Source organism: Balaenoptera acutorostrata, chromosome 7 (assembly GCF_949987535.1).
Source record: "Balaenoptera acutorostrata chromosome 7, mBalAcu1.1, whole genome shotgun sequence".
NCBI lineage: Eukaryota > Metazoa > Chordata > Mammalia > Artiodactyla > Balaenopteridae > Balaenoptera > Balaenoptera acutorostrata.
The window spans coordinates 81,245,510-81,265,368 of NC_080070.1; the positions used below are offsets into that span (position 1 = coordinate 81,245,510).

The 19,859-nt window shown below is 34.7% G+C and overlaps 1 protein-coding gene across 2 annotated transcripts in view; it reads left to right on the forward strand.

The window, feature by feature from the left end:
• SEMA3A (semaphorin 3A) overlaps nucleotides 1–19,859 on the forward strand; it is a 495,018-nt gene that overhangs the window by 244,517 nt on the left and 230,642 nt on the right. For both annotated transcript variants that reach the window (XM_057550500.1, XM_007170273.2), the window contains one exon: nucleotides 11,257–11,449. In XM_057550500.1, coding sequence (XP_057406483.1) covers nucleotides 11,338–11,449 — 112 coding nt within the window. In that variant the 5' untranslated portion in view covers nucleotides 11,257–11,337. The remainder of the gene's footprint in view (nucleotides 1–11,256; nucleotides 11,450–19,859) is intronic.

Here is a 19,859-nt window from a genome sequence, read left to right on the forward strand (position 1 = left end):
ATCCTTGACAATAGTCAGGAAGTCATTCACTTACATTTATGGAAGACCCATTGTGGGAAAAGAACTGCACTAGGAACTTCACAGGAAATAGGCCATAGGCCCATCACCATTGAAGTTGTCCTGTAATTAAAGTGCTATTGAAGACAAATATATTCATGATTTGTGCACTTCACTGACAGAATGAATACATAAAAACATGCCCCAAACACAATACATATGTATAGAGATTTAGCTCATAATGCATAATGAGTGTTGGGATGACTAGAGTTAAAATAGTTTATCTTGGAAGACTTGGTAGAGAATTGAATTTAAAGAGGGGAATAACCAAATTAGAGATAGAATGAACTAGGGAAGGGGACACTTACTATAATGTTATGTTTACGTAATGTATATAGAAAAAGGTATCTTACCCCTATTTGTTACAGTACCCAGTCACTCATTTTTATAGTTGACGGAAAGGACTGTGGAAAGTATCCCAAAGCCCATTTAATGAAAACACGCACAGAAAAATAGAAAAGTAAGAGCAATTAGGGAAAACCTTTAGAGTAAATAAAAGGTCATCTTAATTTGTACAATAAAATGCACGCAAGTAAAATTGCTGGCTTATTTCTCTTTCTTTTCTAATACTTTTAAAGTATCAATGCATTGCAGAGATACTAACATTTAAATACATCAGAATGGGAAGAAAGCTAGCGTGTCAATCATGTCATTTTTATGAAATTATTCTGAAATCGTTTGAGGCAAAGGAAACGTGATGTAGCTGCTGGGGTGGCGCGCAGCCCGCCAGTGTTAGATCTCTCAAGTGCCACATGCTGCATCTTGTTAAATGTAACTCGGTCGTCTCCTTTTCAGCAAAAGGGTCTTTATTTTCATCCGGGCACTCCAGTCTTAAAGTAGACTAAAGCTTAAGTTTGTTTAAAGCTACAATATGATTATTCCTGTAAAACAATTAGTGACATTTGAACCACTTTCTGATAGACTCAATTTAGTGGGAGTCTAAGTGGCTTTCTACAGTTGTTGAATTCACATTTGAAAAGGCTGCTAATTACATTTGAAACAGCATTTTTTGAGGGAATACACTGGACAGATTTTTTAAATTCCTTATAGGTTTATAAAACATGAGTCTTTCTTTAAAATCTGCTTAGCATATCCCACAACTTATGTCCAGTGAATCTAGAAAGTTTTGCCATGGACTGATAATTATGCAAAAATAGAAATTGTAATTCTATTCAGATTGTGACGATTGTATTTTCATACTTTGTAATGTTTTGACGTCTGGCAATTATAACGAAAAATAAATATGAAAATGGACTTATTTTGTAGTTTAGTATATCCATAACAATTTATTTTGTGACTCTAAATGATATTTTGTGGGTATCCATTTGTGGGTTTAAGAAACTGTTCAAAGATAGTGGTATAATGTTAATCATTGTCCTGTTTCTGCCGGTGTATTTTAACAGTAATAATAAAGGTAAAGGGAAAATGTTTCTCTTGAAGCTATTATAGTAAAACATTCCACTAGAATGGAAAATTAACTTATTTACCAGCCAATCAAGATTCCCTAGTGTTCTGAAAACAGCATGAAAAACAATTCGAACAGTTAAAATACTAAATAGTGCTGTTGACCTATGAGACATAATGACTTAAAATATAAATAGTAGTAGGAAATATTCCCATAATAGTTGTACAAGTGTTTCACCTGTTGACCTAAACTTCTCTGCTTCCTAAAGTTAAGTATGACACTTATCTGGAAAAATAATTTGCTCTGTAACGTAAATACTGATTCATGAAGTTTGCAACTTAGGTTATTTTAAAAACCACTTGCAGGTTGAGGATTTAGTGCTAATAATGGGTCCTCTACTAATTTAAGGCTTGAGTTACCATAAAAGATACAACTCTTTCTATACTGTGTAATCTGTGAAAGGTGGAGGATCTCAAACCCACATCTGGCCAAGTGAGTCACCGGCAGTTTGTTAAGATGTGAAATGCCGCTCTCCTTCAATTTGCAGCTGCCTAGGTTTGCAGGGCTGATTAGCGAAGGCAACTTCATGCTTGTTAGTCTAAGACAGGGCTTCTCCACTTGCTGCTGCCTTCTCTACTCTTCATATTTCCATTTAGCTATCTTATTCTTTGTGATCAAACCTCCTGCCCTTGATATGTAAATTTGGTGCATTTAAAATTGAACATGTGATACTTAAAGGACAACTTTTCAACACACAGAAGTAATAGCAGCCTATGTTCTCCTTTCCTCTTTTTCATCTAACATTTGCAATAATTCTCAAAGGGTTGTCTTTTCTTTCTGCAAAAGGGCATTTTAGAATCACTGTTTTTTACCAACAATATTTACATGATACCCTGGCCCCCTATATTCAATTCTGATGTCCAGAGGTTTGGTCAAACTCTGACTGCAGAGTCCGGCTCCATGCTCTGTGAAGGTGGAAACTCTGCCTAGGAACACTGGCTCTCTGAATGTCCTTGTACCGGGCAGTGTCAAATATGATAACTGGTTTGGTCCTAACAGCCATTGGGAAACTGGGAGATGCCCAAACTCATTTGTAGCCAAAGAAACTAAAATTTCAATTATATTGCTACAAATTGTGATCTTGTGATTTAAACCCAGATGTCCTGTCTCATATAATATATGCATTTTCACAATTGTGGTGGCTTTCTTTCCGGGAGTTTTATAAACACCACTCAATTTTTAAAATAAAAAAATAAGAACTTATTGCCATTTGAAAACACTATATATTTGGTAATACTGTAGAATGTTCATTTTGATTAATGTCCGTATTAGCAACATACTGTAATAACTTGCAGGCTATAGGAAATCTGAAGAGAGGTCTTTAACCTGAAAAGAAATCTATAATTGAATAAAAAAATAATAATAACAAAAATAATTTTCCATGCTTTGAAGAAAAGACCAAATGTATTTTATTTTATGGACTATAATGTGGTTACTTTAGCAGCATTTTAAATGAACAAATTAGAACTCTATCAATGTTACTGTCTACACTCCAATCCATGTTTAGTGTAAGAGCATGGAAAACTAGTATAATTGTACCTGCAAAGAAACTATTTCTACCAAACTATTTATTCAAATTGTGAGATTTCTAGGCCTATCTAACATATATTTCCCCTGACTCTTTAATTAATTAATTAATCCATTAATTAAGAGGTTAAACTTTACTCTGTGCCAGAGGTTATGCTGAGCACTGAAAATAAAATAATGAGAAAAAGTTTCTGTTCTCTTTGAGATTAGAGTCTGTTGAGGAAATTTATTACAATATAAAGTAATAAGAGCTAAACTAGATATATGCACCTAGCACCACAGAATCATAGGGGAGAGAGCTTCTAGAAGACTCACAAAACATTGTGAAAAAAGTATGCAAGCCTCTTTTTTTTAGAAAGCAATCTTATATCCTGAGTCCCTAATGCAAAATCCTGATATAGGCATATTAACTTTAGGGGAATACAATAGCCTATAATCAGGAGTAATCCAGCAAAATCCATAGACAATCTGTCATCAGGTAGGGTCTTCCACAGCAATAGAGAAAATATTACTAGACAGAATGAAAACAGGTACAGGATTTGATGAAAAGAAAAGAGCAGGAGAGATGTATTATAAGTAAGTAAGTAAATAAATAAATGAATGAATGAATGAATAAATAAATCTCTTTCTCTAGACCAAAATGGGTACAGAAAGCTTTGTAGATGTTTTTTATCTTTATGGTAGAAAAATTTTTTTAAAAAAGATAAATTGGCATTGGTTATCAGGACTATATATCACTAATTCTCAAAAAACTTGTGATTTGTTTTACAAGACACAATGACTGACACCTAGGCAATTCTCAAAATCTTGTTGAATAAATGGGTAAATATAAAAGAAACAATTCAAGAAATATAAGTAAAATGGTTTCAAAAGTGACTGGATTTAAGAGTAAAGAAAGAGTATACATATCTAAAATTGCATCTCTGGAACCAGATTAGGTGTGCTGCGTTACACACAGTGGCAAACACCTACAAACTCACGTTGACAGCCCAAGAAATAGATTACCATATTTAGTTTGATTCACTCAAATTTAGTTTTCTTATTTCTCTAAGTGTTTTTATTTTAGCTTAATGGAATTGAAATAGGTTTCACAGTAATTATTGGCAGTAAATTATTTATTAATTAAATAATTATTAAATTGGCAGTAATTATTTAATATGTCAAAACAAGACCACCAAACTATCTGATTGTATCAAAAAACATCAAATGTTATTTCTACAAAATTACACAGTGAGGATTACACTCGTTTAAAATTCTAAGTTCAAAAATTAATTAGTGGGCTTTTTTCTGATGTATCATCAGCACATTATTACAGTTAATTGCTAAACTTTGAGATAATAGAGTTAAAAACTGTGTGAGAATACTATTTGTTGTAGTGGACATTATTTTTATGCCACAAAGGGTGTTTTATAATATTCTGTGTATTAGATATTTGAGGGCCTTTCAAGTGCTTTAAGTTACTAAAGTTATACATCAACTTTGAAAAAACAAGCAAGAGACTAATCAGATCGCCATTTAAGTCCTCAAGTCAAACCATTTTCAACTTGGATCTGTAATTTAAGAAGATTCAAGGCTGGACATATTGGATGTTATTTTCTCTTCTCATCAATACGGCAGGCATGAGAAAATGAATTTATGTTGATTGATTTTCAAAGAGACTTATTCTTTGAATATGCCCTGAGGAAAAATGGTGGAGACTTGAATGTTCTTCATAAATCACTTGTAAATAATAACTGTTAACTAATAAACAAGGCATTTCCTAATCTCTCCCATAAGGTGACAGCTGCTCCTGTAGCCAAGGCAGTGAAAGGAAAGCTGGCATATAATTCTAACACCAACCCCACATCACAAAAGGAAAAGATGGAGGGCATAGACTAGACCAAATGATATTTAACACTTGAAACAATACAGAATAGGGAAGAAAATGATTGAAGTCTTTTCTTCCTAACTCTTGCCATTTGGAGAAATCTGTGCCCTTGAAAAGCAGAATGCACTGTAGTTTTTGAGTCACCATCCGCCAAACAGTTGGCTTTGCCATTATAATAAACCCTTTTAAGGAGCTTTAATTCTAGGCTTCAGCATCTCTGTTCCCAGTCGTAATCAGTTTCAAACTCTTTAAAAACATTTTTAAGAAGAGAAAATAGGCTGCTTCCTAGAACATACAGATTTTAGTAGACTTACATCTGAGGTGCAACATTCTTTTCAGTGGTAACAGAGGGAAACTATATGCATCTGCTTTGCCTGAGTCAGATGGAAAGTAGTCCTTTAAACAATACTGCCTGGTTTCTTCACTTTGTTTTGTTTAGTACAGATCTGCTTATTTATTTATTCGGTGAGAAACTGTGTGCTATACCTTTGCTGAAAGCAAATAACTAATAACTGCATGTCCTGAAACACTCAACAGCCAACCTGCTCATTTCATTTGTATTCCAGGGACGCCTCATTTTTTCCTCCTCACTGCCTAGCCTGTACTGATCAGTATTAACAATGGGATTTTTGTCTCACTTGAAAACTTTCTTGTTCCATTTGAGTTGAGGTGGGGACACTCTCACTTAAAAACAAAACAAAACAACCACCACAATAACAAAACACCCAAACAGGTAGTCTGGTATTTTCAGTGTTTAATTATTGCAATAGATTAATATTCTGGAAAACTGCATTCACTTATCAGATAATCTAATAAAGAAGCTGTAGTGATTATGCTGCTTAACTAGGTGAAAAAGGAAAAGTCCCATGTTTAAAACATTTTGAAATGTTGAAAAATATGATCGATTTAAAAAGTCGAAAGAAAAGAGAGACTGTGGAAATGTTAAATTCTGCTCCTATAACTGGATTTTAGCCACTTTTGGCTACACAGACACTAAACATAAAATTTTATGCATCCCTTTTTTGTCACTCTCTTCTGTTCCCCCCCACAAACTTAGTACAACTCACCTGCTAGCCCTTCGAATCAAATTCTCAAGGAAAGGGAAGCTACCACCTCACCTTACTGCTAAAGAACTTCCCCTGTAATTTCTGATACCCCTTAATTGTTTAAATTTTTCTTAAAATCTAGAGCCACAGCTAACGTGACTGGCCAGTTTCCGGACCCCTGCATTGATTTAACATCTATCATGTTAATTCATTTGAAAAACAAAAAGGCTTTTATCTTGAGTCCCTATTTACCTTAAATCTCATGATGAACACTGATGTCACAAGAGAAGACATATAAGTGTTTTTTCTTAAACTGTTGCAAGTTCACTTCCCAGGAGGGGCTAGCTTATTTTACTGAGATCTCTGTTCATGGGTGGGTAAGAGGGAAAGAGAGGAGTTAATGCTTCCCTAGAGATTGAATTCCCTCTGCCTTTTACCAATCCTTCCTCTCAACTCATGCTTTCACGCGTTGCTTGTACCAAAAGCATTCACAGGGGTCAGATTTTTAAAAAGTGTAACTTAATTTCTTAAATATTGCTTTTAACCTGCTACCACCCACCCCCCGTTCTCAGCAACTACGACAATAGTTCTTAAATAACTACCATTTTTTCACTAGAATGAATAATACATCAACTATTTAGCTTTCCCAATTAATAAGATGTCTTCTGATCTTCTAAAAAATGTTTTCACCCACACAATTCTTTTTTAGAAAAAAAAAAAAAAATTCAACTTCCCTGTACCAGAAAAACCCTCATTAAAAATGAATTTCCAGCATGAGATGTCAGAGCAAGGGCAAATGTTCTACTCTGATATTTGCTGTAATTCTGTTGATCATAGGCCTTTCTCATATACTAATGAAGCATTCTCTTGAAGGAAAAAAAGGGAGATAGCAGACGAATGGAAACTAATATAGATTTTTTACATGACTCAATTGAATAACACCTTGGGAGGAGTATGGAAATTTGTGTTTGTTTTTTAGTATTGGTTTCCTTCTTGGTGTTGTTTCTTAGGAGAGCTGGTTAACCAACTCCTTTTGAAATTCTTTACTCCATAATTTCTCTTACAGAGGTCATCTACTTCTGTGGCTGGCACACACTTTGGGGGTGTTTATCTAACCACAATGAAACGGGGGTGGAGTGGGATTGCAGGGAGAGGCAGGTATGTTTAATGAAGTGCACCATAACATCAAGTACGCTTAATCCACTCAATCTCTTAAATATTTCTAAACTGTGTTTCTCCTTATATTCTTTTATGCACAAATATAGCAAGTGTTTTTACCTACCACTCACAGAAAGTTTCAGGCTGTCTCTAACCTGGGGAAGCACTTGGAATACCATCTCACAAATGAGAACAATTTCTGCTATGAAGCTGCAACGTTTATTGCCATCCCAGTTTGTTTCATTAATAAATAACAAATTATAGAAAGTGGACATTTAAAACATGTACACATTGGTTTTAGCTAACATATGAAAAGATCAAAAATACATTTCCAGTGGAGAATTGCTTTAACACGTATCTTCTTTGACTCTACCGGTCTTTACTGAAAAACAAGAGTTAACCAAACTGTTGTGAAGTTGGAAGAGCTGTTTCTCTAGAAAATCAAGCACGCCACCCAGAAAACTGCCTGTCAAGAGTTTTATACTTGGAAGTCTCTGTAATCCATCTCAATATGGAGTGGGGTGAGATTAAAAACTACTGATTTATTTGACAGAAATATATACAACAGCATGCTCATCATATTAAACACCTGCTTAAATTTGACTCTGTAGCAGGACTTAATCACCTCTGAAAACTTGAAATTTAAGAAGATATTATAAACTCAGTTGCGAGTAAATTATAGCATATGATGTAGATTGTGGGTTAGAAAATAATTGAAAATAGAGGTACTGCTTTAAGAGAAACAAAATAAGATTTTTCACTTGTACCTTAAAAAAACTCAACGTTAAAAGGTCAATATACTATGTATGACTTTTAAAAACGTAAATGATGCAGCAAAATCAATGGTTAATGTGGCAAATACAGCAGGCTTGACCGTGTCAGGGCTGAGGTCACAGATTCTCAGAGTAGGGAGCGATGTTTCTTGGGAGGTGAATCAAAATTCACATTTCACACATGCACATTTTAATAGATTCTGATGACATCCACCCAGGTCCACCTCAACTTTGCATCTACCTCAATTCCGAAATAGGTTTAACCTTGGTTATCCCTCACATGTTTGGATGTATAAGAAAAACATTGAAAATAACTTTATTTAACCCTGACCAAAGTCAATTGAGAAAGCAGTAGAAATATAATATTACAAATACTTTGGTAAGTATTTTTCAGGAAGTAGTTCCTTCCTTCCTTCCCCCTTTCTTCCTTCCTCTCTTCTCCCCTCCCTCCCTCCCTCCCTCTCTCCCTCTCCCTCTCTCTCTCTCTTTCTTTCCTTCCACAATTAAAAAAATTCTATCTGTGGGCACACTTTTCTACAATTTTATAATTTAATCAGTCTAGAACGGTTATGCTTACATAAAGAATTTCCTATTCTCACATTTTTTTAATTAAAAAAATCTACAGATAAGTAAATATAAATGTGAATTCACTAAACTTTCAATTGTTTGAAAAGACCCAACGATCATAAAAATTTTAGAGGGTAAGAAAAATGTCAAATGTAAATAAGTATATTAAAGTTTTAAAAAAATTTGTGTGTATATAAACATGGGGTGTCAGTGCTACCAAATTCCAGGCTTCAACATTGTTATTTATTTTACAAAATAAAGTAATTCTGTCATGATTTTGTGGTTCAAACTCCAGATTGAATGTCTTTCTTCTCCATGGAGTCAATTCTGACCCTCTTTTATCTGAATTTTGCCTACAACCTTTTATTTTTCCTGGACAACATCAAAATGTTTCAGGATTAGACATTACGCAAGTGAAATGGATACATTTCTAAATTTGCTTATCCTGTTTAGTTTTGACAAATATAAACTTGCTCTCCTAGTCTACGTAACAAGAGCTGGAGAAAAAGAAATATTTACAATATGTATTAATGAAAATGGTACAAGTATTTAAAGTATTTAATCATATGTGGTATTTCAATAGGATAATTCATTAGTCCAATCTTCTAAATAATCCCAAAGTGACATGAATTCCTCTGCAGAATGAATGTCTATAGAGAGTAATCCATGGAAGACAGACAAGCCTCTTGTCATTTGCAGCCTTAATCCATTGCCTAGAGCGTGAAAAGTGCTCAGGATAACAAGTGTGGGAATCAGTAAAATCAACATTATTTTTGGATTTTATTTTCTTAACAATACTGACTGATCAATAGGCTGGCGGAGACTGACAAATACAATAGGGTCTGTTTGATGAATCAATCTAGTGAAGTAGAAAGAGAATTCCTCCTCCCCTCCCCCATTCTCCCCCCTTTAAACCCTCTTCATTCTCTTCCTCCTCGTCCACCTACACTCACGCAAACACACACACACACACACACACACACACACACAGAGAGAGAGAGAGAGAGAGAGAGAGAGGGAGAGAGGGAGGGAGTTGCTCTTTCTCTATTGGTCTATAGACATTAAGTAATGAAAGCTGTAGTGACAATGCTTAGGTCATTTTTTATAAGAATACTAAACCACTTCCAATAAGTGTTTATGTTTTTAATTGTAAGACTCACCCTCTCCTTTCAGCCAAGAAATTTCCGTATGACTGAAATAGAGCTCTCTCCTCCATATTTCTAACGTGTTTTGTATGTGGGGTGGAGGGAGGGTGCAGAGTAGAGAGAGTTGGGGAATAAAGAAGGGAAAGTTCTGTCCTGTTGATCTTCATACGCCCTTCCTCAAAAAAAAAAAAAAAAAAAGCCATAAGGATATCAGCTTTGAGAAAAATTGAAAGAAAATACGAAAGGAAATTTAAACACCTCAGACAACATGCCTGTTTAGAAAAGAATTAATGGTGTTTGTATGACTGCCTGAATACATGCATATATGTCCACAGAAAATTTAGTAACCCTTCACCAGCTCATGAAGACACAGAGATATTTTCTTTATGTTGGTCCTTGACACCCAGCAGGGACTTTTGTGAACTTTGTCATCTTCCTCTGCCCTTTAAACCAAAACTAGGGAAGTGGCTTTAATTAATGAGATGTGATGCATTAAAAATGTTAGCCAGAGCATTCCAGGAGCTGGAAAACCATACATGTTTTTAAATTCTGAGTATCCTTTTGAGAATCCCCTGTTGTAATTTATAATTCTCAGTGGACCTATATTTGTCTTGAGCTGATTGTTGAAATGGGCTTTACTAGGAATTTCTTCCCTGAAATTGCAGTGGGGCGGGGGAACCGGGTGGTTGATCCAAGGGGGTTTGTTGGGAGGAGGGAATGATTGCTAACAAGGCTTTAAAACCTCCAGTGGTTAAAGTTATATTGATGAAAAGGACAGACATATATATGCATATCCATATACGTATATAGGCATAAACGTACGTATAACATACAACGCACAAGTTCAAGCAGAATTATATAATGAGCATGAGTTGTAAATTATGTAGGTAGCAGAATTCAGATTTTTTTCATCAAAATTGCACCTAAAAATGGCTATAAAACAACGCTTGCCTTGGGAAGTAAATTTATAGCTACATGCCTTTCACAGGCACGCTGGAGTGTTCTGCTCCCGGCTCTAATCTCTACGAGATGTTTTTTGCATGTGTTGTGTGACAGGAGGGAAGGGGAGTGGGTTGAGCTCGCCTGTTCTCCCATTGTCAGCCAGTCTAGTGAGTGTTGGGAAAACCTGTCTGTGGGATCTTGTGTCATCTCTCCCTACATGTGTACAGGAAAAGTCCGCGCTGCTCACTGTTCCCCCCCCCCCCTCTCTCTCTCTCTCTCTCTCTCTCTCTCTCTCTCTCGCTCGCTCGCTCTCTCGCTCTCTCGCTCTCTCGCTCTCTCGCTCTCTCGCTCTCTCTCTCGCTCTCTCTCTCTCTCTCTCTGTTCCCCTTTCATTCTGCTTCCCCGGAGCCGAGTGAAGCAGGGAGCAGGATTAGAGTCCGCTAGCTATCAGAAGAGTCTAGATAAAAGGAACTGTTTCTTAAGCACCACTGCTGCAGCCCTTGTTGATTTTTTTTTTCTTTCCACACAACAGTTGTGCCTCATTATCCGGTGCCTGGCTTGATTTTTTTTTTTTTTTTTTTTTTTTTGGAGGGTTTGAAGTTTCTGGGCTTCAGTGACTGTTACAGAAGAAGAGGTGTTAGTATTGCCTGGAGGTCTTGATTGTCTGCATTTATGAATGAAACTGACCTAAATCACCTGTTACCTCCAGTTTCCAGATTGTTTGAACTTCTGTGGCCACACAGTACAGGACCCGAGACTGAAGCAGCATAGGACCCACAGCGTCTGCAGCATGGGCTGGTTCGCTAGGATTGTCTGTCTTTTCGGGGGAGTATTACTTACAGCAAGAGCGAACTATCAAAATGGGAAGAACAATGTGCCAAGGCTGAAATTATCCTACAAAGGTAAGTTTTTCTTTTCCTTTTATTTGGCTAGCTTTCTAATGCCCCCCTGCCCCCTGCCTTTTCATTCCTTGAACTCCCTCCCAACCTAATCCGTAAAACCTTTAGTTTAACCTGGGAAACCTTTGTGATCGTGTGTGTCTCTTGGAGATGACTGGAACACTTTTTTATAAAAGCATGGCTTCTGTTGGATATATGACAATTTAAATGCAAACAAAGAGCATTTAATCACATTTGCAGAGAAAAGCTGAATGCCTGGTAAATGCTGATCTATATATGTGATCATATATCCTGATAATTTTTCTAACTCTACTCCTATTCAAATATTTTTAAAAACCACTATTGCAACAATGGTCTCTTTGTAGATGTGAGTGCCTCACCTATAATAATTATTATGATAAATTGTATTTTCTTAGTTTTAGACAGTAAATGGTTAATTGTCATCATGAATATTCAGTTTGTTCATATCTGACAATCAGATGCTTAACATAAGCAGTAGATCATGGTTTGCCAAGAGAATATAAACTGGAGAGAACAGACTAGTTTTTCCACAGTGTGTTATGATTGTACAAAAGACTGTGTATTTGGCTAATTGGTGCAAAGCTAAAGCCTTTGAAATGTAATGTTATTTGACTCTATATTTACTTCAGTGAGAACTGAAGAGATCCTACTTTCTAGTTGTAAAGCTAGCTGTGTGAACTTCTTTTCAAAAAAAGTATAAATTTAAGAAGAAAAAAAAAGCCTTATCACATGATCGGTCTGGTTACATCTTAGTGTGTATGCTTGTTTTTTAATGAGGATTTTAAAGAAAATATTTGTTCTATATTTGTTTAGATAGATTTTATAGATAGATGTATAATATCATGCTAATATGGATTCCAACATGATATATATATAACTTTTAATGGAAGAGAATATTTATATAACTGAGGTATTATTAAAATGGAGTTGAAGAGTAAACTGTTTGAACTCAAGTAGTTTTACTCCCTAGGGTGTTGCTTTCTTATGATTCTCAAATTTCTACACTTGGGGGTGGGGCAATAAGAAGCTTCAATTATATTTCGTTTTTAGCCTATGATGTGAAAGAAAATTATTGCATCTATCTGTAGAGATGTTTGTCTACTATACATTGCTCTTATGCCAGAAAAGATATTCTTTAATTTTCACATGATGGGGAACATCTCTTTCTGAGTACTCCAGTGTGAATGAGAACCACAAAATAGGAAAGACAGATGTAATTTTTCACACTTTGGATTAGAAAATTAAACACCTACTAAATGTGTTTGTTTGTATTTAATACTTAGATAAAATACATTGAATTGGAAAATATATTTATTTTTGGTATAATTTTTTGGTTATTAAAATGAGAATGAATTTTAAACATTAGCAAGCAGAATTGCAACTGTACTCATTATATAAGGTTTTTAAAAATAATCATATGGCATCCATTAAATATTTAATTAAATCCCAGTTATGTCTTTATATAGTAACTGTCTTTAAATTATTTTCCTAGTATATGATATTATGGTATCTGTGTTTTCATCAGTTTTTGTTTTCTATTTTTACTCTTTGAGAGTATCTCATCCAATGATTCTTAGGTTAATCGTCCACTTTCTTCAAGTTTATATTCCTCATGAGTAAGTTTTACATACGAGTTTACTTCCTGAAGATGTGAATAGCTATATGCTATAATTCTGGAGTAAGTTTGAAACATGACATGCATTTTAGAAATCTACTATATTTGGAGATACTTGACTAAGTGCTAAATAAATTGCAAAATCAATAGGAATTGAGAATTATACTTAGTTATTTTGCAAGAATTTTATTTCCATGGTAATGGATTACTCTCCATTAATAGAAGAGGCACCAGTTCTTTCTACATATTAAAAGACAGCATTTAATTAGTATAGCCCTTTGTTATATACAAATGCTTTAAACTTGTCTAATGAAGTGAGTTGTATATATTGACAAGATGTATATATTTGAAACTGTCTTTATGAGCTCTTTTTAGCAATGGTATCCATTAGAATTATTCTGCTTTCCTTTAAACCAAAAACTGCCCTACAGCTACATAACAATTCTATTGATATACCTAGAGCTTGGCAATTTGGTAAAACAAACTGTGAAATGAACAACAGCAAACAGAATAATAGGGATGGCCCAAGCAATTTTTCTTCTGTCATTTTATTGGTCTGTCATTACCTTTTTGTCTCTACATGTACACTTGTTTTGCCAAAGCAACTGCCTGGTAGCCAATTGTCAGTACTTTGTTTTTAAGCTGTGATAGAGATTTTTTTTTTAGCCACTTCTTTTTCCTCCTTAATTAGATGTCAAACACAGTTAAAACATCCACTGCTTTGCCCTTAAAAATATTCCAGCATGATTCATGAAGAGTTAAATCCCTGCCAACCCTAATTTCCCATGGTCACTTGTTTTCAAAGATCCACCGTTAACCCTCTCATTGCTCAGGTTGCCAAGACGAAGTTTCAGGCAATCACTGTGCTTACTTTCTACTTGTCATTTTGCCTGGTAGGAGATAAAAGAGATTTGATACGTTAAATGAGAAAGAAAAAGAAGTAAGAACAAGAAGGCAGCCTTTGTAGTGGATATACATACGTATCTAATACGGTACCTCTTTACTTTCTAGGAACAGGAGTTGAATAGATGTTTTCAGGACCATCTGGAGAAGTGATAATATTAGAAAAATGGGGTAGGCTGGCTTTTCCTCTGAACCAATCTGATTTAGAATCCTTGCGGGGGAAGCAAATGTGAGAACTCTGTAAATCTCAGCAGTCACATACAAATTATCCTCAAGAAACATTCACTCAGATACTTTTCCCTTCCTTAAATTCATGTAATATAGCTAAATGTTATAATGCTTCTTTTTAAAATTGATGCATAACTGTTTATTTGCCCTACAAAACTAGTCAAATTTCACTTTTCTCATGAAATACCAGATTATCATAAAATCTTCCTTTTGGAATGTGTGGTAAAATGAAGACTTCAGAAAAACCTATGGAAATCACAAGGAAATAAATTAGGTCTGGGGTTTTAAACAAATGACAAACGTTCCATCACTCAATGTAATGAGCTTTTCCAGGACATTGTGTGCTTCGGTTTTAGTAGAAATCAAAGACACATGCAAGTCTGAATGTGACGGTGATCATGTGAATCTAAAGATTAAATCAGTGCCTTTAACTTTACCTTCATAGGGAGGACTTAGTAAATAGCCGTTAAATAAATGGTAGACATTTCAGAGGCTTTCTTTTCATACTTTGTAAAGGTTTTTTTGTTTTTTTTTTTCCAGAGTCAAATTGTTTAATTATTGTAAGAATGAGATTATTAGTTAAATCAAAATTCTCAGGCATATCTTTCTGATAGATGATAATGTTTAATTAAAAATTTTGAATTAAAATTTGCAAAACCTTTTTTATTTGCCATTATTCAACATATTATGACCACTTCAAAATTTAATTTGTATGAATAATGACTTACTAATTAAACTTGTTGACTTTTCTGGGATTTTCATTAGTCTGCCAAAAGCACAAATATATATTTACATATTCATACATATATGTGTACATATATATGAATACGTGAATATACATGAAGGACAAATTTTATGTTAATACTTTAGAGTTAATAAAAGCAATCTTGGCAATCTACAGGTGGTAAATTATAATAAAATACTTTACAAATAAAATTGTTATTGGTTTTAAAGATAGTCATATGTTAAATTACATATGTATATTATAGCAGACATGATCTTTTTTTAATATTTATTTTTTTATCTTTGGCTGCATTGGGTCTTCACTGCTGCACGCCGGCTTTCTCTAGTTGCAGCGAGCGGGGACTACTCTTTGTTGTGGTGCGCGGGCTTCTCATCGCGGTGGCTTCTCTTGTTGCAGAGCACGGGCTCTAGGCACGTGGGCTTCAGTAGTTGTGGCATGCAGGCTTAGTAGTTGTGGCTTGCGGGCTCTAGAGAGCAGTCTCAGTAGTTGTGGCGCATGGGCTTAGTGCTCCGCGGCATGTGGGATCTTCTCGGACCAGGGCTCGAACCCGTGTTCCCTGCATTGGCAGGCAGATTCTTAACCACTGCGCCACCAGGGAAGCCCCAGGTGTGATCTTTTGAGTCTCATGAAAAGTCTTCATGAATATCTCAAGTATTCAAATAATAATATAAAATGGAATTTGTCTTATACTGGAAATCTCCTCATAGCTAAAATGGAATGTGTCTTTGAAAAGTAGGGTAATAACATGTATATTTTCACAGAGCAAAGACATTATAAATTCTTTGCAATACCTTTTCTCCAATAGTCACTGCATATATGGCATCAGATCTCTTATTTGCTGATTCTTATTTAGCATGGCCTTTTCTTCCCCAATTCTATTAACTTTAAAAATCATATTTTGATTCTGAAGTCTTCGATTTGAGCACGCTGAAAACTAGAACTTTTTATTTATCTACTCGACAAGTATATCCAGGCAAAATAATAAAAAACAAAATACAACGAAATGCACAGTATCACATCTTGCGATCCAGTGCTGGTCAGATCAGATGAGAGCTAGTGAAAGTCTCCAGTTTGAGGCTTCTCTGTTTGGAGCTGCCAACCAGATTGGCCTTTGAAATAATAACTTATCAGTGCAGACTTTGGCAAGTAAGAAAATGGCTGAGACCACAAAACCACCCCATGTAAGATAACCCACCAACTTTTGATAATGATGTACAGTCTTTAATAGCTTAAGGAAACCTGAATACTGAAGGGATGAATTTTCCAATTGTAACTTTTTTAGGTTGTTATTTCTCTTCATATAAATTATTTCCTAGACTCCACTATTGTCAGTGAAATGAAATGCCTAAATATTTAGGCAACTAAATAGAGGTATAGATCTGTGATAACTAATTTTTCTTTGTTTTCTTTTTTTCATTATCATACATCAATCAAACATGATTTTAAAATATGTTGTGATTTTCAGTCTATTATATTTAAATTCTATATTGAAGAATTAATGCTACTAAAGGATTTTTCAGGAATAAATTTAATTGGAATCCATCAGTATGATTGCATATGCTCCTAGTAACAAAATAAAAGTTAAAGTGTTGGTTGCAGAGCATAATCTATTTCTGTTTAGTGTGAATATATAATTGTATTTGAGATGTGAGATTTAAGTAACTTATAAAGTTATCAAGAACTTAAAGTCAGCTGTAAGGAAGTGTGTGGTTTAACTTGTTAGCCCAGTTTCTCTCATTTAAACTTCAGTGATATACCTACATATCACAGTTCCCAAGATCAAAATATCACACACACCTTTACATCATTTTGGAGAACTGTAAAATCTAAAGTCAGGACTATTTTAAATAGAATTTATACTTGAGTTTTTAAAAATCTTCCAGTACTGAAATAGATTTTTAATTGATCATTATCTATAACATTCATTTACAAAGTCATGATATTATAGCATAGAGAGTTACATATTAATTGATGAAGACATTGCACTTATCAAACCTTCATGAAAATAAAAACCTATGATGAAATGATCCATTAATGCAAAACTGTAAGTAAAATCTCCAAAACTCATGACAGTATATAAGTTTAGTTCATGCAGTGAAAGCTGATTTTTAAAAAGACCAGCAGTTGTAAACATAAGTTAGAACCAGTGTGAATCTTGGGATGGATTTTACCCTTCATGACTTCTAAGGTGCTGTTTAAAGGACCTACCATGATTTGCAGTTCTATTCTTCCGCTAATAGGTGGCACTAGCAATTTGAGACAGTTCTTTCATTAGTTTGGAAATGGGAAGGCTGCTAGGATAAATACACACAGCGTAGTGTGTGGAGGCCAAGCTTGGAAAAACTGGCATGAGAGTCAGGATACGTTAACAAGCACAAAACAGAAGCATTAGTTAAAATGGAATTTGCTACAGAATTTGATGTGCTCTTTGCATTTATTGGTACGTTCTGAGCCTCAAAAAGTAGATTGTTGTAACTAAAATTAAATAAATAAATAATGTAATTTAACTTAAATGAGAATTTACATGTGAAATTGGTCTGTAAAATGTAAACAAAATAATGAGTGAAGTAGTAGTACCAAACAATCAGAGTGATAGAAGGACAGTGTCCTGTGGATATGTATAAATAATACATATATAATTATTTTAAGCCTGAATCATAAAGTGCACTTAACAGGAGCGAGGCAGCCTGCCTGTGGCACATTATCACCATCGTTTATAATTGGAGAGTGGCTGGTTGAGAAGGTAAAATAATGTTTAGAAAATTACATTTGATATATTTTTAAAAGAATGACTCCTTTAGATTTGTAGGTTGTTTTAAATTATTATCATAATTAAACATACCAAAGAACCAATAAATTCTATCTGACACAAATAAGTCTAAATGTCTTCAGTTACTATCTCCTACTATTGCCAAAACATAAACATCGGTATAAATAGAGAATTTGCACACTATTTACAGACAGTAACAAAGCTGGACTCTGTCAAACCCAGGATAAGAGGATATACAATTTATACTTGAATTAGGGGATAAAGGTAAGTAAAACTAAAATTCTGTTGAATAAATATGAAGAATGAATTGGTCTTAGTATTTTCTACAAGCTTAGAGTAAAACTGAAAGGGACCACGAATTCAGGGAGTCTTGTCATCTCTTGAATGAGTCATTAAAACTACATTTCCAGGTTTCCTTTGCTTGAAGAGATGTGCTGTGGGAAACAATGTTGACCAAAACTTTACAGTAACTTAATTTGTTGCTGCAATCATGAACATGTCTTCGGATAAAATATAACATCACCCACTTGAGTCTTCATCAGCAAACTAAATGAAGCTTAGTTCTATTGAAATGTCCAATGAGCTCTTTAGTTCGGAAAACTACTTATGTGGATCATCTTTGTTGTGTCAGATTGTGAGGTTTTCAAGGCCAGATTTGTATGGTTTTTCATTGGTATAATCTCAAAGGCTAGCACAGTCACTCACTGAATGAACTTGTGCTTCATTGGATACACCTTGTTTTTAAACGCAAAGTATACCTGTTTATAAGTGAGTATAAAATTAATGCAAATCTGTAATAAATCAATTCATTATAAGTGAATAGTACATTATAATGTGGTAGAGAAAGTAAAGTCAGTTCTAAATGCTAAGGTAGGAGGATATCAGTGGAGGCATTTAGGTGCATGCAAAGGGCAGTGGTATCTCCACAAATAGAGTCTCCTCTGAGCCAAGCCTATTCCAGCACTGAATCAGAAAGTGTCTGGGTCACCTTTGTTTGCCTGCAAGTAGGAGATGGAGAATATATAACAATAAATGCATCTTAGAAGACTCTAGGAGAGAAATTATTTCATTCCTTTCAACAAATACCCTGAGTTTCCTTATTATTGTATCTCAGTACACATAACGAGAAAAGAAAGTGAGTGAGACGATTCTAAAATCAAATAGTGGCTAAAGACATACTGTCTCCTCATCACTCTTACTGTATCTGGATTTTTGTGTGGAACAAACCAGTCCTACCAAGCAAAGTTGAAAATGCAATTGTTTAAAAGTTTAAATTGACTAGATTTCATTGTCCACACGTTTGGGAGAATCCTGGCTTTGCTCTCTGACAACTTGCTAAGATTAGTGTTGCAGAGCCTTCCTTGCTTCTTCTTACCCTTGATTCCACTTATCAAGAGCAGCAGTTACTCATTGCCCCTTGCCTTTCATCTCCAAGTAAGCCTCTGTCTTACTTTGGCTCTGTGTTCTATGGCCTGGGACCACCACCTACTTCCATCCTCAGCCCTTGCTCCCAAACCCCACCTGCCCAGGAGAGTAGATGTGATAAGAAAGAGCCACAGGAATCTTTGCTGAAGTGTGATGTGCAAAATATATGTTGAGTTTGTTGTTTAGGATCCCAATCTTATATAATCGAGAGGTGAGAGAGAACAGTAGGCTACTTTCCTTAGTCCACTTATAGGTCTATAATTGATATCTAGAATATAAATTAATGTACAGTGCTTGACTTTACAGTCTTATAAAATATATGTTAGTCTTGTGACAAGGTAGAAGTATCAGTAGGAAAGGAAATAATACAACTACCCAGAGTGCTATTACATACAAATCATAGTTATTCATGGTGTTTAAAAATGATTAAGTCCTAGTCCAAACCCTTCCAGAATATATCTGGGGAAAGCCAAAACAAAGTTCTTCATGCCTGAGGTCAAATCAAAACTATACAAGCACTTGTGAGTCTTTATAATATGTGCAGAAATTTTAATTTTTACCTTCAAATTTGAAACTTCAAGAGAATAGACTCTGCTCTGTTGTAATCATCCTTTAAGAATTAGTTTAAATGAACCTAGGTTTTCATTAGCTATGCAAACTTCAATTATTTACAAAAATAAGTTATGATAAATAATAAGCATTTCTT